Source organism: Trachymyrmex cornetzi, unplaced genomic scaffold (genome assembly GCF_001594075.2).
Source record: "Trachymyrmex cornetzi isolate Tcor2-1 unplaced genomic scaffold, Tcor1.1 scaffold859, whole genome shotgun sequence".
In the NCBI taxonomy this organism is placed as follows: domain Eukaryota; kingdom Metazoa; phylum Arthropoda; class Insecta; order Hymenoptera; family Formicidae; genus Trachymyrmex; species Trachymyrmex cornetzi.
The window spans coordinates 10090-25299 of record NW_017300200.1 but is presented as its reverse complement, the minus strand read 5'-3'; the positions used below and the strand labels follow the sequence as shown (position 1 = coordinate 25299).

Genomic DNA, 15210 nt, shown 5'->3' with positions numbered 1-15210 from the left:
ACTTAATAACAGGAATTACTTCGGGAATGAGAAAATATCTCGTCGTATATAGATGTTCATTACTAATTTGAGATATACTTTGATACATGGAAGTTTATATTGCAAGAGTTCCCCTGTTTCGTGCGCATCCCCCGGCTTAAGCACGAGCCTGTGACTCGCGCCCTTTCGCATCGCCGCTTTCGCCGCTCGCTCGCTCTGTTTCCCTTCGCCGTCGAGATCTCGTAACCGTTTTTCGTTTTTTTCTCTCGGGGCGAGAAACGGGTCATGGCGAAAGGATGGTCTCTCCTAGGGACTTGTTCTTTTCCTATCTTACTCATGAAAATACATTTTAGTTATCTTTCCATCCTAATAAACGCGCATGGATCTCTATCGATCGATCTCACGTTTTCCGCTTATGTGAGGTCTACAATAGAAGTCGTAGCGGTCGTAGGGTCTTAACTCGTAGAAAATTGACCAATCATAGTCGATTACTCTTCTCATATTCGGTTGTGAGTGGTTAATTTTTGACGACTTAATCCAAGCAGAACAAGCCATGATAATGTTAAAATGACATTAAAATGAATTGGAAATAATTGGAAAATGACTTTTAATGATCATTTTAGAGTCATAATGATTTATTGTTCTGCTTGGGAAGACTCTAGGACCGCTACGACTTCTGTTGTAGACTTCGCGTTATCGTATAACCACGTAGGGAATGAGATCGGCGTTCCCATCTTCATCCTCGTAGCTGTCAAGCCGATGCTTGACGAATAATCATAGCGATCGGCGATCGATGCGAAGCACGCGCGCACCAGCTATCCGGAGAGAATCCTCTTGTATCCATAGAATCATCCCGCAATTTTACTTCGCCGTTTAATCGCCTAATGCCAGTGCAATCTCACTGCGATTTGATGAGCGCATCTACTACTTTTTCCATTACAACGAATGAAGATGTCTATAACTATATAATAACATTTAGTAATAATTTGATTTGCATTTTGTGTACAAAGAACCGAATTTAATATTTATTAAAATTGTATTGTGATAAATATTGCTATAATTCTGCTTTCTTTCTTACTGTCTAGTTTTCATTTCTTCATTCCCCACTTGATGATCACAACAAGCAAGGAGTAGCAACGAGGGTATCTGTAGTAAAAGTGCATCACGTCTGACCAGAAACGTACCTCTTCCACTTGCAGATCAACTTGAAGTTTCTCAACTTGGGAATGGTTCCTATAAGAAACTTTTTATTTAGAAACTACAAAATGTGGAGTTGCTTTAAGTTATATAAACTAAATATAAATATAAATAACTATGAATTATATAAACTTTAAATAAATTTGCCAATATCGTTATATATTCATATTAGAAACTGTGAAGGAAAATTTCTAAAATTATGATTATTGATTTCAGTGCGACAGACGTTCGTTATATCGATGCAATAATATATTGATTTTCATTTGCTGATTTATTCTACGTCACAACGCTGCTCCACTTGTGATAATAAGATTTTCTATCGTTATTCTATTTCAAGAAAATGAACAGAGAATACTATATGTGTAAGATTTTTACGAGAAAGGAATCATAAGAGAAGCGAATCATATAGAAAATCCTTCTTTAAGGTGTCCAGCAATATCTGACAAATAAAATCTAATCAATTTAAAGATAATTTTAGGACATTCCAGGAAAAAATTTTGGTTTATCTAGATCAGGAGTAATTTTCATTATTTAATCAATTTTTATTGATTTGCGCATTATAATACATATATTTTATATTTAAGTCAAGATTCTATACGACTAATTAATTAAAAGGCAAACAAATTTTGAACAATATTATTTAATAATTTATAAGTAACATCAAACACTTAACGCATAAACGACTGCAATTTCTTTGCGATATTCTATTTTAGAATTGTAGATATTAAATCCAACTTTTTTTATTAGTAACTTGCCTTCCTTATTGCATTTTTAAGAGGGTTTATATATACCCAAACACAATTTTTCTTAACTTATCACAATTAAATATTACCTTATAAAATTATTAATTTGTCGGCGTTTAATTAAATTTTTTATTTGATCTTCAATATCTACTTTTAAAGCTTCATCTAAAATCATCATAAGATTCATCCTTACCGACTAATTAATTCTTGCGCACGCGTGGAAAATATTATATATTTTTTTTTTCTCTCTTCATGATCCAATTTTTTTTCAATGAAAAAATTACAAAGTTTTAAGTCAGGATACATTAAAATCCAGGACGATTCCAGGATTCAAGAATATTCAAGGATCGGATTGGATATCCTATTCTCTTCTCCTGTTAAAAGGTGCTCGTTGATCTGCACTTGAAGGCGATTTCGACCAATAATGAAAAGTATAGATCCTGGAAGGCACTATATATCCAAGAATACCATGGATGATATTTGTTTCTTTACGCTAATGTCAGAAATATCGAGAGATGCTCTTAGAATATATGGCGTCGGGTTGTGGAACTTTTGAAGACTATAGTTGCTTTCCATTTACACCGATTTTCAGATAATTCTCACCTGTGACGTCATAACTCAGTTGAATGCGCGTTCCTTTTGCATTCAGACAAGTGAGATTCAACTGAATTTTGAAACCCATAATCTGCACAAGATCGAGATTGTGTGCTTTAGTGAGTAAACTCACTTCAAAGTGAGGTTATGAACCTGTGTTGACTTTTTTACCAAAGTAAGCAACGTCATTAATCTGAGAATAAAATACTCAGCTCACTTCAGACTCAGTTTCACTTGTGTGTAAATGGAAAGCAACTTATAACTGCATAAAACACCGAAAACATTTCATCGGTTTAAAAAAATTTTTTTACATTCTATAGGCAACAGCCATGCAACGGAACTTCTTCCTCCTCCTCCTCCTTTTTCTTCTTCTTTCGTTAATGTGGCTCTCCCACGTGCGTTTCGGCCACATATGTCCACACACACACACACACGCGCACAGTATCCTATATGATATAAACTTTTTCTCGTTTAACCAATTCGATCTCTGATATTCATACGCAAGTCGTAAATAACGACGTCTCGACTGTGATGCCAATTCCATCTCTCAAGAGATCGGCAAATTAGTAAATACTCAGTGAGAATTTTAATTTAAAAAGTTTACTTATTTATTTATATATTATTTTTCAATACATTAACATTTTTCTAATAGGATGCCAAATTGAGCATCAAATTATTAAATTGCTTATATCAATTTAATTTGTGATATTATTATAGTAGTTCGATTGCGTTTATAAGTTTGAAAAAATTTCGGCGCGCAGTTCAAATAACTACATATTTAGTATATAAATTGATATAAATTCACATAGAAATTATTTAAAAGCACTAAAAGATCGTTAAAGATTCAGATTTCTCTGTTCCATATTTCTTTTGTGCGCAGCCCCTTAGTGACGAACTCCATTTGCATGCGTCTCTTTATATCCGCGTCATTTTCTCCTTACGGAAAACAAGTTCATCCCGCGACGATACTGCGTTTTACGCTGTTTTGTCTAGCAGAGTATACGTACTTTGGCGTACGCATACTACGGGCGCCGATAAGCAAGTGACATAGTACACGGAGAAAATTTTATATTTAAAATTACTATAATGGGGTAGTACTCAGACACCACACAATATTTTTGTGGTCTTGGATTGCACAGATTATAAACATTTATTATAAATATTGTGAAATATTTATTGTAAATGTTATGGTAAATGCTATGAAAATACTTAATGAGATATTATAATCCAAGTAAAAAATACTTATTAGAAATATTTATTTATATTTACCATAAGTATTACATGAAATATTTAGTCTATATTTTAATAATATTTCAAATAAAGCTTTATATAAAATATGTATGTAATATTTATGCAACATTTAAAAAATTGAATATTAATAAATATTTATCATAAATATTCTGTGCTGTCTGGGTAGCTGCAGTCTTCATGTAAATTATAAGTTTAAATGCTATAGTTATTTTTTTAAAAACAATAATACAACGTAATTTTTACACTTTTTCATAGTAAACATTTTTTATTACAAAATATACCTATCAAATTTTGTTTGCGTACCATAGTAAAAATTAACTGTTTTCTTGTTAGAATATGGCTTAATAAAATAATTACTTTATTTATGTGATAAAAATTAGTATTACCATAGTAAAAGTTAAATCGGAATCATGTTGTGAGAGTCCATCGAAAATACAAGACATAGTAAAGTGTAATTTAAAACTGTATATTAAAACTTAATATAAAATTTTCTCCGTGTACGCAGTACCGCTGCGAGATAAACTCATTTTTCATAAGAAGAAAATGACGCGGATTCCTATATAAAGAGACGTATGCAAATGGAGTTCGTCACTTATAGGCGAGCAGTTTACCTCCAAAAAATCGTTTAGAAAATGCAGTAATCGACCGGTCAATGTTCTACCAACTAAAAATGATTAGATTCGATTTTTTATATTATTCTGCGAAAAAACATCTATATACACTTTATTTTTTTTTTAAGTAGTCGTTGAAAAGTTATAAACATTTTTTTGTTTAAAAAATCTAAACTTGGAATAAAAATTCTGAAAAAATTACGTAAGTTTAATTAAGAAGTCACGAACCAATCAGAGAGCCGTATTAGCGACATTACTTAAGATAGTCTTGAAATAATTAGAACGGACTACGAATATACCGCCCATAATGACTTTTGTTGTTCTGCTTAGAATCACTGTGTAATTGTTTAAAATATTTATATATTTTTACACTTATCTTTGCTAATTTCGTGTATAACAGCTTTTAGTGCGCACTAATTTAATATAATGCAAGTGACCGAATTTGTTACAAGAAAAAGTTATACATGTTTTATTTTTGAATGCAAGAGTGAAAAAAGACGAGACCTTTTAAATCGATTCGAGTAACACGTGATCATACGGGGCAGCAGGTCGTTTATTCTTCCTGACGATGTATGTATATAAAAAAAATACTCAATTTCGTGTCCATTTTAATTCATTTTATCTTTAATTCTTTCGCCTATCTTCTTTCTACAGTTGTGCAATTCTAATAACGCAACATGGATTAAAAGTAAACACGAAAACCTAACCGAAGGAAAACTTCGTGTTTACAAATGATTTCCTAACCTTCAATATTTGGCACAGTATAGTATAGTCCTCGCGAAAGAGATGCTGCAGAAGGCGATTTTAAGATTAAAGTGTACCGTTCAAACGGTGCACCTTCGCTCTTTGTCGAAGCTGTCGACCAACTTAAAAGAGACTCTAGACAGGATGCAAGCCTGGCAGATACATTCGTATAATGGCCTGGAGGATTTGCGACTCTCTAACGTCAGGATACCAGTGATCACAAATCCCACCGATGTCCTGGTGAAGATCGAAGCTGCTAGCGTAAATCCCATCGATGTTGCCATGACGGGTATTCTATTCCTGCTTCATTGTACATGTATCTTCAATCTTGAAAGTAGCATGCAAAATGTAAAATAACATATGATTGGAAATCATATATTACTGTCTATAACTCTAATTGCTTTTAGTATTAATAAGACTAGTTTTTTGTGGTCCAACGTTTTTTTGACTTTTTTCCTAGTCTAATCTGGTGTCTGATTGTGTTTTTTTAAAGAGTTTTTGGATTCTAAAAAAATCTGAAAAAATTCTGGTATTCTCTTTTAACATTCAATAATATGATTTTATAATGATATAATCCAAAATTTTATTTTTTTGTTATGTGTCTGAATTTGAGATAGAATAATTGAAAATTTACCTGGGTCTTGAAAGACTTGGTTGAACTACAGAGTTAGTATAGTCCTAAAAGTCTGAGGATTCCGTTATGCTTGTAATACTCGCATCAATTGTCTTTATTTAACTTTGATAAATAACACGAATTCTAAGAGCATGAATTACAACCAAAGTCTAAGAATTACAATAAAAAAGGTAAATTTTATTGTAGAAGGCTATGGTAATACTTTCCTGAATGTCCTACGCACAACCAAGAGTTTATCCTTTAGAACATTGGGAGAAATGGATTTGCCATTGACATTAGGTAGAGACTTCGCAGGGATAGTTGTATCAAAAGGATACAATGTAGGAGACAGGCTTAAGATTGGCAAAGAAGTTTGGGGAGTGATTCCAATTGAACAACAGGGCTGTCATGCAAATTATGTTATTGTTGACAGTAGTTTAGTAAGACACGTTTCATTCTTAATATATTAAATATTTGACAAGCCAATCTATAACTTACAATCATCGTAATACTTATTTTTTTGCAAGGTAAATCCACGCCCTCAGAAATTGTCTTATATTGAAGCTGCAAGTATCTTGTACGCTGGACTGACTGCTTGGTCTGCGCTGTGGTTCACAGGAGGGCTATTTTACAAAACGGCGATAGCTGTGAGAAAGAACAAACGTGTTCTGGTCATGGGAGGCTCGGGAGGAGTCGGTACTTTAGCTATACAACTACTAAAAGCTTGGAATATACACGTAAATATTTAATCGCATATACTAAAGTCTGCAGGATATGAAACATTAAATTTGTTTAGGTAATTAGCACATGCAGTAGCGACGCCGTAGGGATATTGCAGAATTTAGATGCTGATGTTGTCATTGATTATAAGAAAGATGATGCCGATGCAGAAATTATTTCAGAAGGACCGTAAGTGACTTTATATTAAACTGAAATGCATTGTGTGTAATAAATGCAATATATCGTTCATTTGCTACAATAATTGTCGTTTTTGAATTACACCAAAATTACACCAAAATTGCATTTCAGAATTAATATTACATAATTTCAATGATTTAAAACATTCAAATATTTTCTGAAAAACTAATTTTTTTTTTATTAGTGTTGTAGCAAATGAGCGTTATGTGTACAATTGTCATATTTGCAGGTATGACATAATCTTAGATTGCGCCAAACTGGGGCCAGAATATGTCAGAATGAAAGGATATCCACATGATACTTACATAGCATTAAATTCGCCACTGTTAAACAATTTTGATCATCATGGGCTAATCATGGGAATAGCGAAAAATCTCGGAGATCTTCTAAAATTTAATATTCCAAAGGCAGAAAATAAAAGTTGTGTTAAGTGGGGATTTTTTATACCTTCCCAAACAGGAATTAACGTTCTCCAAAAGCTTGTAGAAAACGAAGAAGTATGTTCAGAAATTCCTAAGTTTTATTGTACTAAAAATTCTATAATATTGTATTTTCTGCTCTTTGGTTCACAGATCGTACCTGTCATTCAACAGGTATACTCTTTTCAAGATTTGCCACAGGCATATGAGAGACTGAAGCAAGGACACTTACGAGGCAAACTAGTTATTGACATGAGATAGAAAATTAAATTAAATATATTAATGTTTATATAAAATTAATATATTTTTTTTAATCGTTTTAAGATACAAATAATATTTAATAACAATTAGTATAATTGTTTTACATAATTTCTACGGTTTTTGTTATATTTTTCGCATCTTGTATATCATTACCAAAAACCTTTTCTGTAACTTCTGCCCAACAGCTTGTCGCAAGTTCCGTGGCCCTTTCTGCACCTTCTTTCAAAATCTCGTCCAAATAGGTGGGTTCTCTGGTTAATCTCAATATATCTTTACGAATTGGGGATAATTTTTCTATCACTATATCTGCTAATTTCAATTTATACCTATAAAAAATCAAAGTAAATCATAATAATATTCATCCAACTTATTTATGAAAGTTTCCAAAAGTAATCATTTATATATTATATATATATATTTTTTTTTTCTATATAAATAATGAAAAAGTAAGATATAATGATTATTAAGTACTTACTGTCCTGTATTTAAACCTATAGCTTCCTCACATATTTCCTCAGTCGTCTGTCCAGTAAACAAAGAGTGTATATTAATTAAATTAGCTACTCCTGGCCGTTTTTCTGGGTCATAAGTCACTTTGGATGTAAAATCAGTCACAGCTTTTTTCATTTTCTCTAACAGTTCATCTGGTTCGTCCAAGAGATTTAACCTGGACTTAGAATCTGTGTGTGATTTTGACATTTTTTTTGTGGGATCACGTAGAGACTTAATTCTCTGGCTCGGACCATCTTAAAGTATACAAATTTTAATTGTTAATAGAGATATTTTCAAAATTATAAAATTTAAAAGTAACAAGATTAAATTTCTGGTTTAAAAACTTGCCACTAATAAGAGTACGTGGTACTGGAAAGGTTTGTCCAAACTGCCTGTTAAAAATCTGTACTAAATCTTGTGCCAACTGAATATGCTGAGCTTGATCTTGCCCGACTGGAACATGCGTTGCTCTAAAGGAAAAATTTTCATTATGTACATGTGTGTGTTAATTTTATTGTACTGCATAAAAATATATATATCATAGAGTAATTTTTAATTATATCAATACTTTAGAAGATCAATTTAATAAACTCTAAAGTAAACATTTATCTATTACATTATATATTCATGTTTTCAATTTTAGATTTATTCCCTATCTTTTTTATCTCGTTTTAAGATACATAATCAAGTCCCTGAAGTATTGACATACAATAAACAATTACCTAATATACATCTAATATCAAGATACTTGCTTATATAATAATATATCAGCTGCCTGTAGAACAGGATAGATGTACAAGCCTAGAGGTATATTTTTTAAGGATTCGCTCTTCTCCTTGAATTGTGGTAGATGTGCTAGCCTTGCCATAGTCGTGATACTGCCTAAGATCCAACACAGTTCCGTGTGCATTGGTACTTTGGATTGTTGGAACAAAATACTCCTTTTATAGTCTATGCCACATGCTATCAGTGTCGCGGTCATCAGTAGAGTATTTTCTCTCAATTTTTGAGGATTCTACAAATTGTATATTGTCAGCAGACAATAATGCCGAAGTATAGGAACTTAATCTGCTGTTATTTTACTTGCGGCAAAGTAATGGAATGCAGATCCGCTATGCTGCACAGAACTGCTTCACCAGAGTTCTGTAACTCCACCCATCTCCGAATAGCACCGAAATAATTTCCTAAATGCACGCTTCCTGTAGGCTGAATTCCGGAGAATATCCTCTTAGGATATTTAATCTGTGTTGCCTGCAAAATAAAAAAAAACATATAATGAATATAATAATTGGTAACTAATTTGATTAAATAATTAACGTAATGAATAAAACTTTCCATAAAATGTAATAATAATCCTTAAAGTGCTTTACAAACATGTTTATATAATTAATTAAATACTAAATCTACATATGTCAAAAACAATTGTTTCAGGTATAAAGAGAGGTTAGAAACATGATTGAACCTGACTACTACATTTTCTGAGTCCCTCGGATTTTGCTGCGCAAGTTCTTTTCGACCGAGCAGCAGCTCGCAATATTTTCAACATGTTTTAAATAAATATCGACTTTATTAATATTGAATGTGAGGTTAGGCGCTCCCGATTGTGAGGTTAGAACCTCGCGATCGACAACGAACAACAACGAATGGTTTGCCTACACTGTATTAAAGATTCGTTCTTTGTAACTGCACTTTTTACATCTTCATCTTTTTTCTTTTTTATCTAAGATTTAATTATTTATTTTATTTTAGATGTAGAAAGTGTAATGCAAAACAGCCACAAAGAATATAACTTTATTACGGTCTAATAATAATAAATTGATATCAAAGATGTTGAATATCAAAGATAAAAAACTGTGCGCAGTGCAGAAAGCGCGAGTGAAAATTAATCGTTACGTCACTCTCGTCAAATTCTTCAGCCAATCACAAATGGTCTTTCAAATTTCGAAATTTTCGAAATCTATGCGCATTTTAACAAACACTTTGAACGGAATCGAATTTCAACAATCGTACGTTTGCAAAAAGCAAAGCTGGTTTCTACTTAATTTCCATCAAACTACGAGGGATAATAAGCAGAACAAGAACCGTTCGAGAATCGTAATGAAAGAAACTTACATTGCTAAGAATTTTGAATTACTTAAAATTTGCGGAACTTGTTATTTATTTGAAACGTTTAAATGTAAAGAATTATAGATACCGACAAAATTTTACATTCTATTTATCTAAAGATATATTTTTTGTTACTGTTACAGCGCAATTAATGAATAACAGTATATATCACTCATTGTTATTTTATCATATTATTTATATTAATCTACTGTCTTCAGCAAATTTATAAAAATACAAATTACATTCTCTCTTTATTTTATATAAATTTCGTATTGCATTGCAGAATGATTTGATTTTCTATACCATCTGATAAAAGCTATATATAATTATGGTCTCCACCGTGAAGATCTTCAACGTCACTATACCTCCAAAGGATGGTCTCTGCTGCATGATCTGCAAGATCATGCATTCCGAGAACGATCCCTTAATCTACTCCAATTATTGCAGAAACAAGCTTAAATGCGGGTATGTATCGATTATTACTATCGTCGTAGCGCATTCATTCCATTAATTCCGTTGGCACATTTTGCGAATTAAGGCCAAAGTCCTGGAAGTAAATAGTTGGAATTTAATTGAGTTCGTGTTGATTCAAAAGAAAACGTCGATTTTTCAGACAATTTCTTCGAGAAACTCCTCAGGCGATGGCTGCTCCGATAACTAATCGGAAGTTACTCGAGCTCGGCAATTCTCTGTACGTTATCGTCACAAAGGATTTTTTGGAAAACTATACCTTTCGGGACCATTGCGACGCCCTTAACATACAGATAGTACGTGTCCGCAGAGACACTCTAAAAAAATATGTGGGTGTGGATTATACGGTGTTTGTATAATTCTTACCTTCTTCACCCATACAGGACATTTAATTTTATCCCAAAGATCTTCATGGGAATGTTCTTAGAATATTGGAACGTTCTTTAGAACGGCTCTAGTAAAAATTTTTCTCAGAATTTTTCATATTATTTTTCAGAATTTCTATATAATTTTATAACTTTCTCATATTTTTTTATACGAATTGGAACACTTCTCAGAAAATCTATATCTTTTTTCAGAAAATTTACATCTTTTTTTAGAATTTTCCATGTATGTTAATTATGAAATAGCACAAGATTTCTAAGATTTTTTGTAAGTATAATTTCTGTTATAATATAAATGTTATAAAACATAAAAAATTAAAAAATATTTTTAAAAATTATGGGATGAGAAGTCTCAGAATATTTCAGAATTCACATGAAAAATTTTAAGAGAAGATGTAAACTTTCCGAATATTTCTGAGTATTTCTGAAAAATGTTCCAATTATTCGTAATAATTAGTCGTATAAAAATTATAAGAAAAATTTTCACCAGAGGTCTCTTGGAGATCTGTATTATTCGAACACATTAAAAAAAATAATAATAATATAAACACCTGTACGGTGTGGATTTAATGACATGGATATGGATTCACTCTAGTGAAAATAAAAATTAAAGCGTAAATCAAATATAAGGGGAAAATAACAAAAACGTAATAAAACCTTTTAGCCAACCTCCTCTTATATTCGACTTACACTTCAACTTTTATTTTCACCATAGAGCAACACCGTGTCCATACAGCGCAAATCTCCTAGAGTTGTCCAAATTGAGGACGTTCCTACGTTCTTTGAGCGCTCAAAAAACATTTCCAGGATATCTCTCGAATAAAGTGTGCTATATGGAATGGTTTCAAACTCATGGTGTTAAATTCCCTCTATGTTGGTGTTTATATACATATCAACCTCAACACAGTGAGAATTCTATTAAACACTCATATGTTACATATTACTTTATACGGCGTTGATGTTTATATTAACGTCAAAACGGTGAAAATTATATTTAATACTCTTGGTGTTATCCACATTCATATATTTTAGAATATAATTTTACTTTTTTCCTAAAATCAAAGCTGTTCGTTGATATCGACATGCGAATGTTGTAGATGGATCTACTCGATCCTTTTCCGAATTACATTTACAAGATGTGTCTACTTTACACGGTGGAACACAGGTTGGCACCTCAGTGGAACAAGGTTGGATTGTACCTCGTCGAGGGACGAGATTTTCTTAGCTCGACGGGAAGTGTCAACGCGATCATGTTGAATATCAAAGATATCCGCGGTATAATCACTGATTTTACAGATAACATCACTAGATATGCCGTATAAGCTTTACATATATACAGATGAAATACACAGAAGTTTCTTTAGCATAAAGAAAAATTTATCCTTTAAAACTTTTAGAGTGAATTGTCACTTTGATGAAAGAAATCTCACTCTTAAAGATTGAAGATTCACTCTTTTTCAAGACTGGTACAATTTTCACTCTTTAGAATGACATTCTACTCCAAAGAATTTAGAGAGTAAATTAGCTATAAAAGAATAATTTAGATTAGTTAAATAGATAACTGTAAAAGATTAATGTTGTAGATAACAGCGCTCAATTTCATATGGAGGCTATAAATCTCAAAATACCATTCCTAAGATTAAATACCATACATGATTCGCAGCCACCAGTACGTGTTCTACCAAGGTAAGAGATAAAGTGAAAGTTTTGTTATTACTAATATAAATTACGTTTTGATAAATTATGAAAATTTTACGTCAGTTTTTATACTATAATCGCATAAATGTATAAATTATTTCATAATAGTAATTCCATAAATACTTATTCATAGTTTGAAAATGGCAACTGTGTTGAGCATATCGAAAGAAATTAATGAAAAGCACTTATTCAAAAATTACGAGGATATGCGCACATATTGGAAAAATATGGTGAGAATTCATTTATAATTTATTAAAACTAATATTGCTCAAACTGAATTTTATTGATTTTGTATCATATATTATTCTTGCTAAAATAAAAATTAATTAGATATGCACAAAGAGTAATTGATTGTTTGAAAATAAATTTGATAGGATTATTTTTTAATATTATTAATTTCCAAATTAATAATATTAAATCTAATCATTCATTCTAATCATTCATCTAATTATGAACAGTATCAATTGGAATAATTGTTCTCTTTGTTTTAGCATGGCTACATATTGCCAGATCATAAAGAAGAACTCTTATTTTATAGTATCGAATTCTTCTATTTCAAGTCATGCGTTTACTTATATCCTGAAACGTGCTTAACCTCAGGACCTCTAAAAATTCTTCCGCCTACGATGGATCCGGTATCCAGAATTTATAAATTTGCAGGAGACTTAAGAGGAAGAGTGACGAAATTATGTGGACACCAATTGGACGTATGTCCGGAAGTGAGAACACTGCATATCTTATAATATCCACTTTTATTTTTACTTTCTCTCTCAATAAATTTCTCATATGAAACTAATAATTTTTATAACTAAAATTTATATTTATTTCTTTTTTATAAAATAACATTTCAATTGTTGTTATCGTTTATGAGAATAAGTATATAATTAAGAGAAACAGTTTTTTATACAATGTATTAATTAATTTACAATAGAAAGAGAGAAGAATAAGTTATATTAATTGTTCTAAAATTTGATCAAATCGATATATTTGGCTATACTATGCTTACTACATAACTTATTAATGCATAACTAACGTAACTTTCACAGAATACATATCAAGCAGCTGTTCTAGCTTGTACACCGATGTTACCAAGGGTTGATAAATTTTTAACCCGCGATACAGGATATGGTATACGATCAAGAAGATTTAGCAATGAAACGTCTTCTCGGACATTTGATTCCTGCGATATTCCCACAAAACGATCGCGATTGTCGCTACCAGGAATTAATAATTTTCTTACGTGCAATACTGAGGTCAATGATTTCGATTTTGGAATCGAACCAACATGTTCCACGAGCAAGTTTGATAAGTTTCTTAAAACTGCTGGTAATATTGCGACGATATTATGTGACGCAGATAGTGTTGTGGCCAGCAAACCAATTGTGGAGAAAAATGAAGAAAAGTCGCATTATTTTAAGCAAGAAGAATCAAAACTTGAGAATAAAGCTCTTGTGGTAAATATATATGCAAATTTATAACAAGTTTTTATGTGATAACAAAACAATTAATAATGATATTACATTAAAGGAACTGATGGATAAAAAGGAAAAACTCGAAAAACGAAATTTAAAGGAAAAGTTGTTAAGGAATTTTTAAGAAAGTATTACTACTATTTGTTATCTCAATAACAACAATTATTATTCGTTCTTTTAATCTAAAACACGATAATCATTATATAATTTATATAATAAGAAAATATTCCTGATAGTATAATTAGAAAATCAATTTTAGATCAGAAAAAATAAATTAAAGTTACAAATTATAAATTTAATTTCATTATTAGTCATAGATTAACTATCTCTTAGAATAAATACAAAAAACATAATATGTTATAGATATATTTCGATTCAAACAACAACAAATTGTACCAGTAAATAAAAAAGATCAAGTATTAATATATTTTATGATTAATGCATTCCTTTATTGCCTCCAGAAAATAGCGTCTATCTCTTTCCTGATCTATTTCCGATCTCTATCAAATTAAAACGTTATCACTGTATACTGTTTAACAACTTTCTAATACACATTTTTTCAACATACTTCCTGTTTAAGGAATATAGAGATGTGTTGGCTCAGTTTGAAGGGTTTCAGTACCATAATCATTTTCGTCTGTGGTCAATTCAAAAGCATAATTCCTTTTGGTGGCGTTTTGCAGCGTGATGATGTTAGAGTATTTTTGCTAAATACGAGGTGCGTTTCAAATTACGCATGAAGCGCACGATATATTGTTTTATCCTTCTTTATTATTATTTGGTGATCAACAAGAACAAATGATGTATCATGTGCTTCATGCATAACTCGGAAGACTGCACATACGTTCTTTTCATTATAATGTCCAGGGGTACGCTAAGGTACGCCCACACTTGCGTCATATCACCGTATCGTATCATGCCTACGTATCACGCTACAGATACGCAATTTTATATGATGATAAATTAAGGCCTTGTTTTCCACCCATATCTATATTCCGTATATCTGTATCTTTTTTTAATTTTCCACTTATTATATTCGTATCAGTTCGACATTACCTACTATAAAGACAATAAGGAGTTTTTGCAATATCGTTTATCCAGATACGGCGAACGCTAAAGTCAGGTATTATCTTATCTTTTTCTTAACAACTAATTAAGAAAAGGATAACGTGGACTTTAGCGTTCACCGTATCTGGATTCACTTTATTGCAAAAACTCCCTAATCTCTCTCTCTCTCTCTCTCTCTCTCTCTCTCTCT

General features: G+C 31.5%; 2 protein-coding genes across 2 annotated transcripts; one reads left to right on the top strand and one right to left on the bottom strand.

Moving 5' to 3' along the window:
• Positions 1-4776: 4776 nt before the first annotated feature.
• Positions 4777-7330, top strand: LOC108769139 (reticulon-4-interacting protein 1, mitochondrial). Its single transcript, XM_018519959.1, has 7 exons — positions 4777-4945; positions 5030-5408; positions 5940-6172; positions 6260-6469; positions 6529-6641; positions 6880-7147; positions 7223-7330. Exons 2-7 carry the CDS (start codon positions 5162-5164, stop codon positions 7328-7330), a joined length of 1179 nt encoding a protein of 392 aa, XP_018375461.1. The 5' UTR covers positions 4777-4945; positions 5030-5161.
• Positions 7331-7445: 115 nt separating this feature from the next.
• Positions 7446-9519, bottom strand: TrpRS-m (Tryptophanyl-tRNA synthetase, mitochondrial; the record flags this gene model as incomplete). Its single annotated transcript, XM_018519956.1, has 6 exons — positions 9285-9519; positions 8906-9073; positions 8575-8837; positions 8171-8292; positions 7806-8076; positions 7446-7656 (listed from the first exon to the last, which is right to left on the bottom strand). Coding segments are annotated over exons 1-6 (1119 nt in total), but the record flags the coding sequence as incomplete, so codon positions are not given.
• Positions 9520-15210: the final 5691 nt, after the last annotated feature.

Bases quoted from the DNA above. Each gene is read 5' to 3' on its own strand.
- LOC108769139 (XM_018519959.1), top strand. From the start codon at position 5,162: ATGCTGCAGAAGGCGATTTTAAGATTAAAGTGTACCGTTCAAACGGTG. The intron at 6,470-6,528 runs GTAAATATTTAA...AAATTTGTTTAG, and splicing joins TAAAAGCTTGGAATATACAC to GTAATTAGCACATGCAGTAG. The intron at 6,642-6,879 runs GTAAGTGACTTT...TCATATTTGCAG, and splicing joins GAAATTATTTCAGAAGGACC to GTATGACATAATCTTAGATT.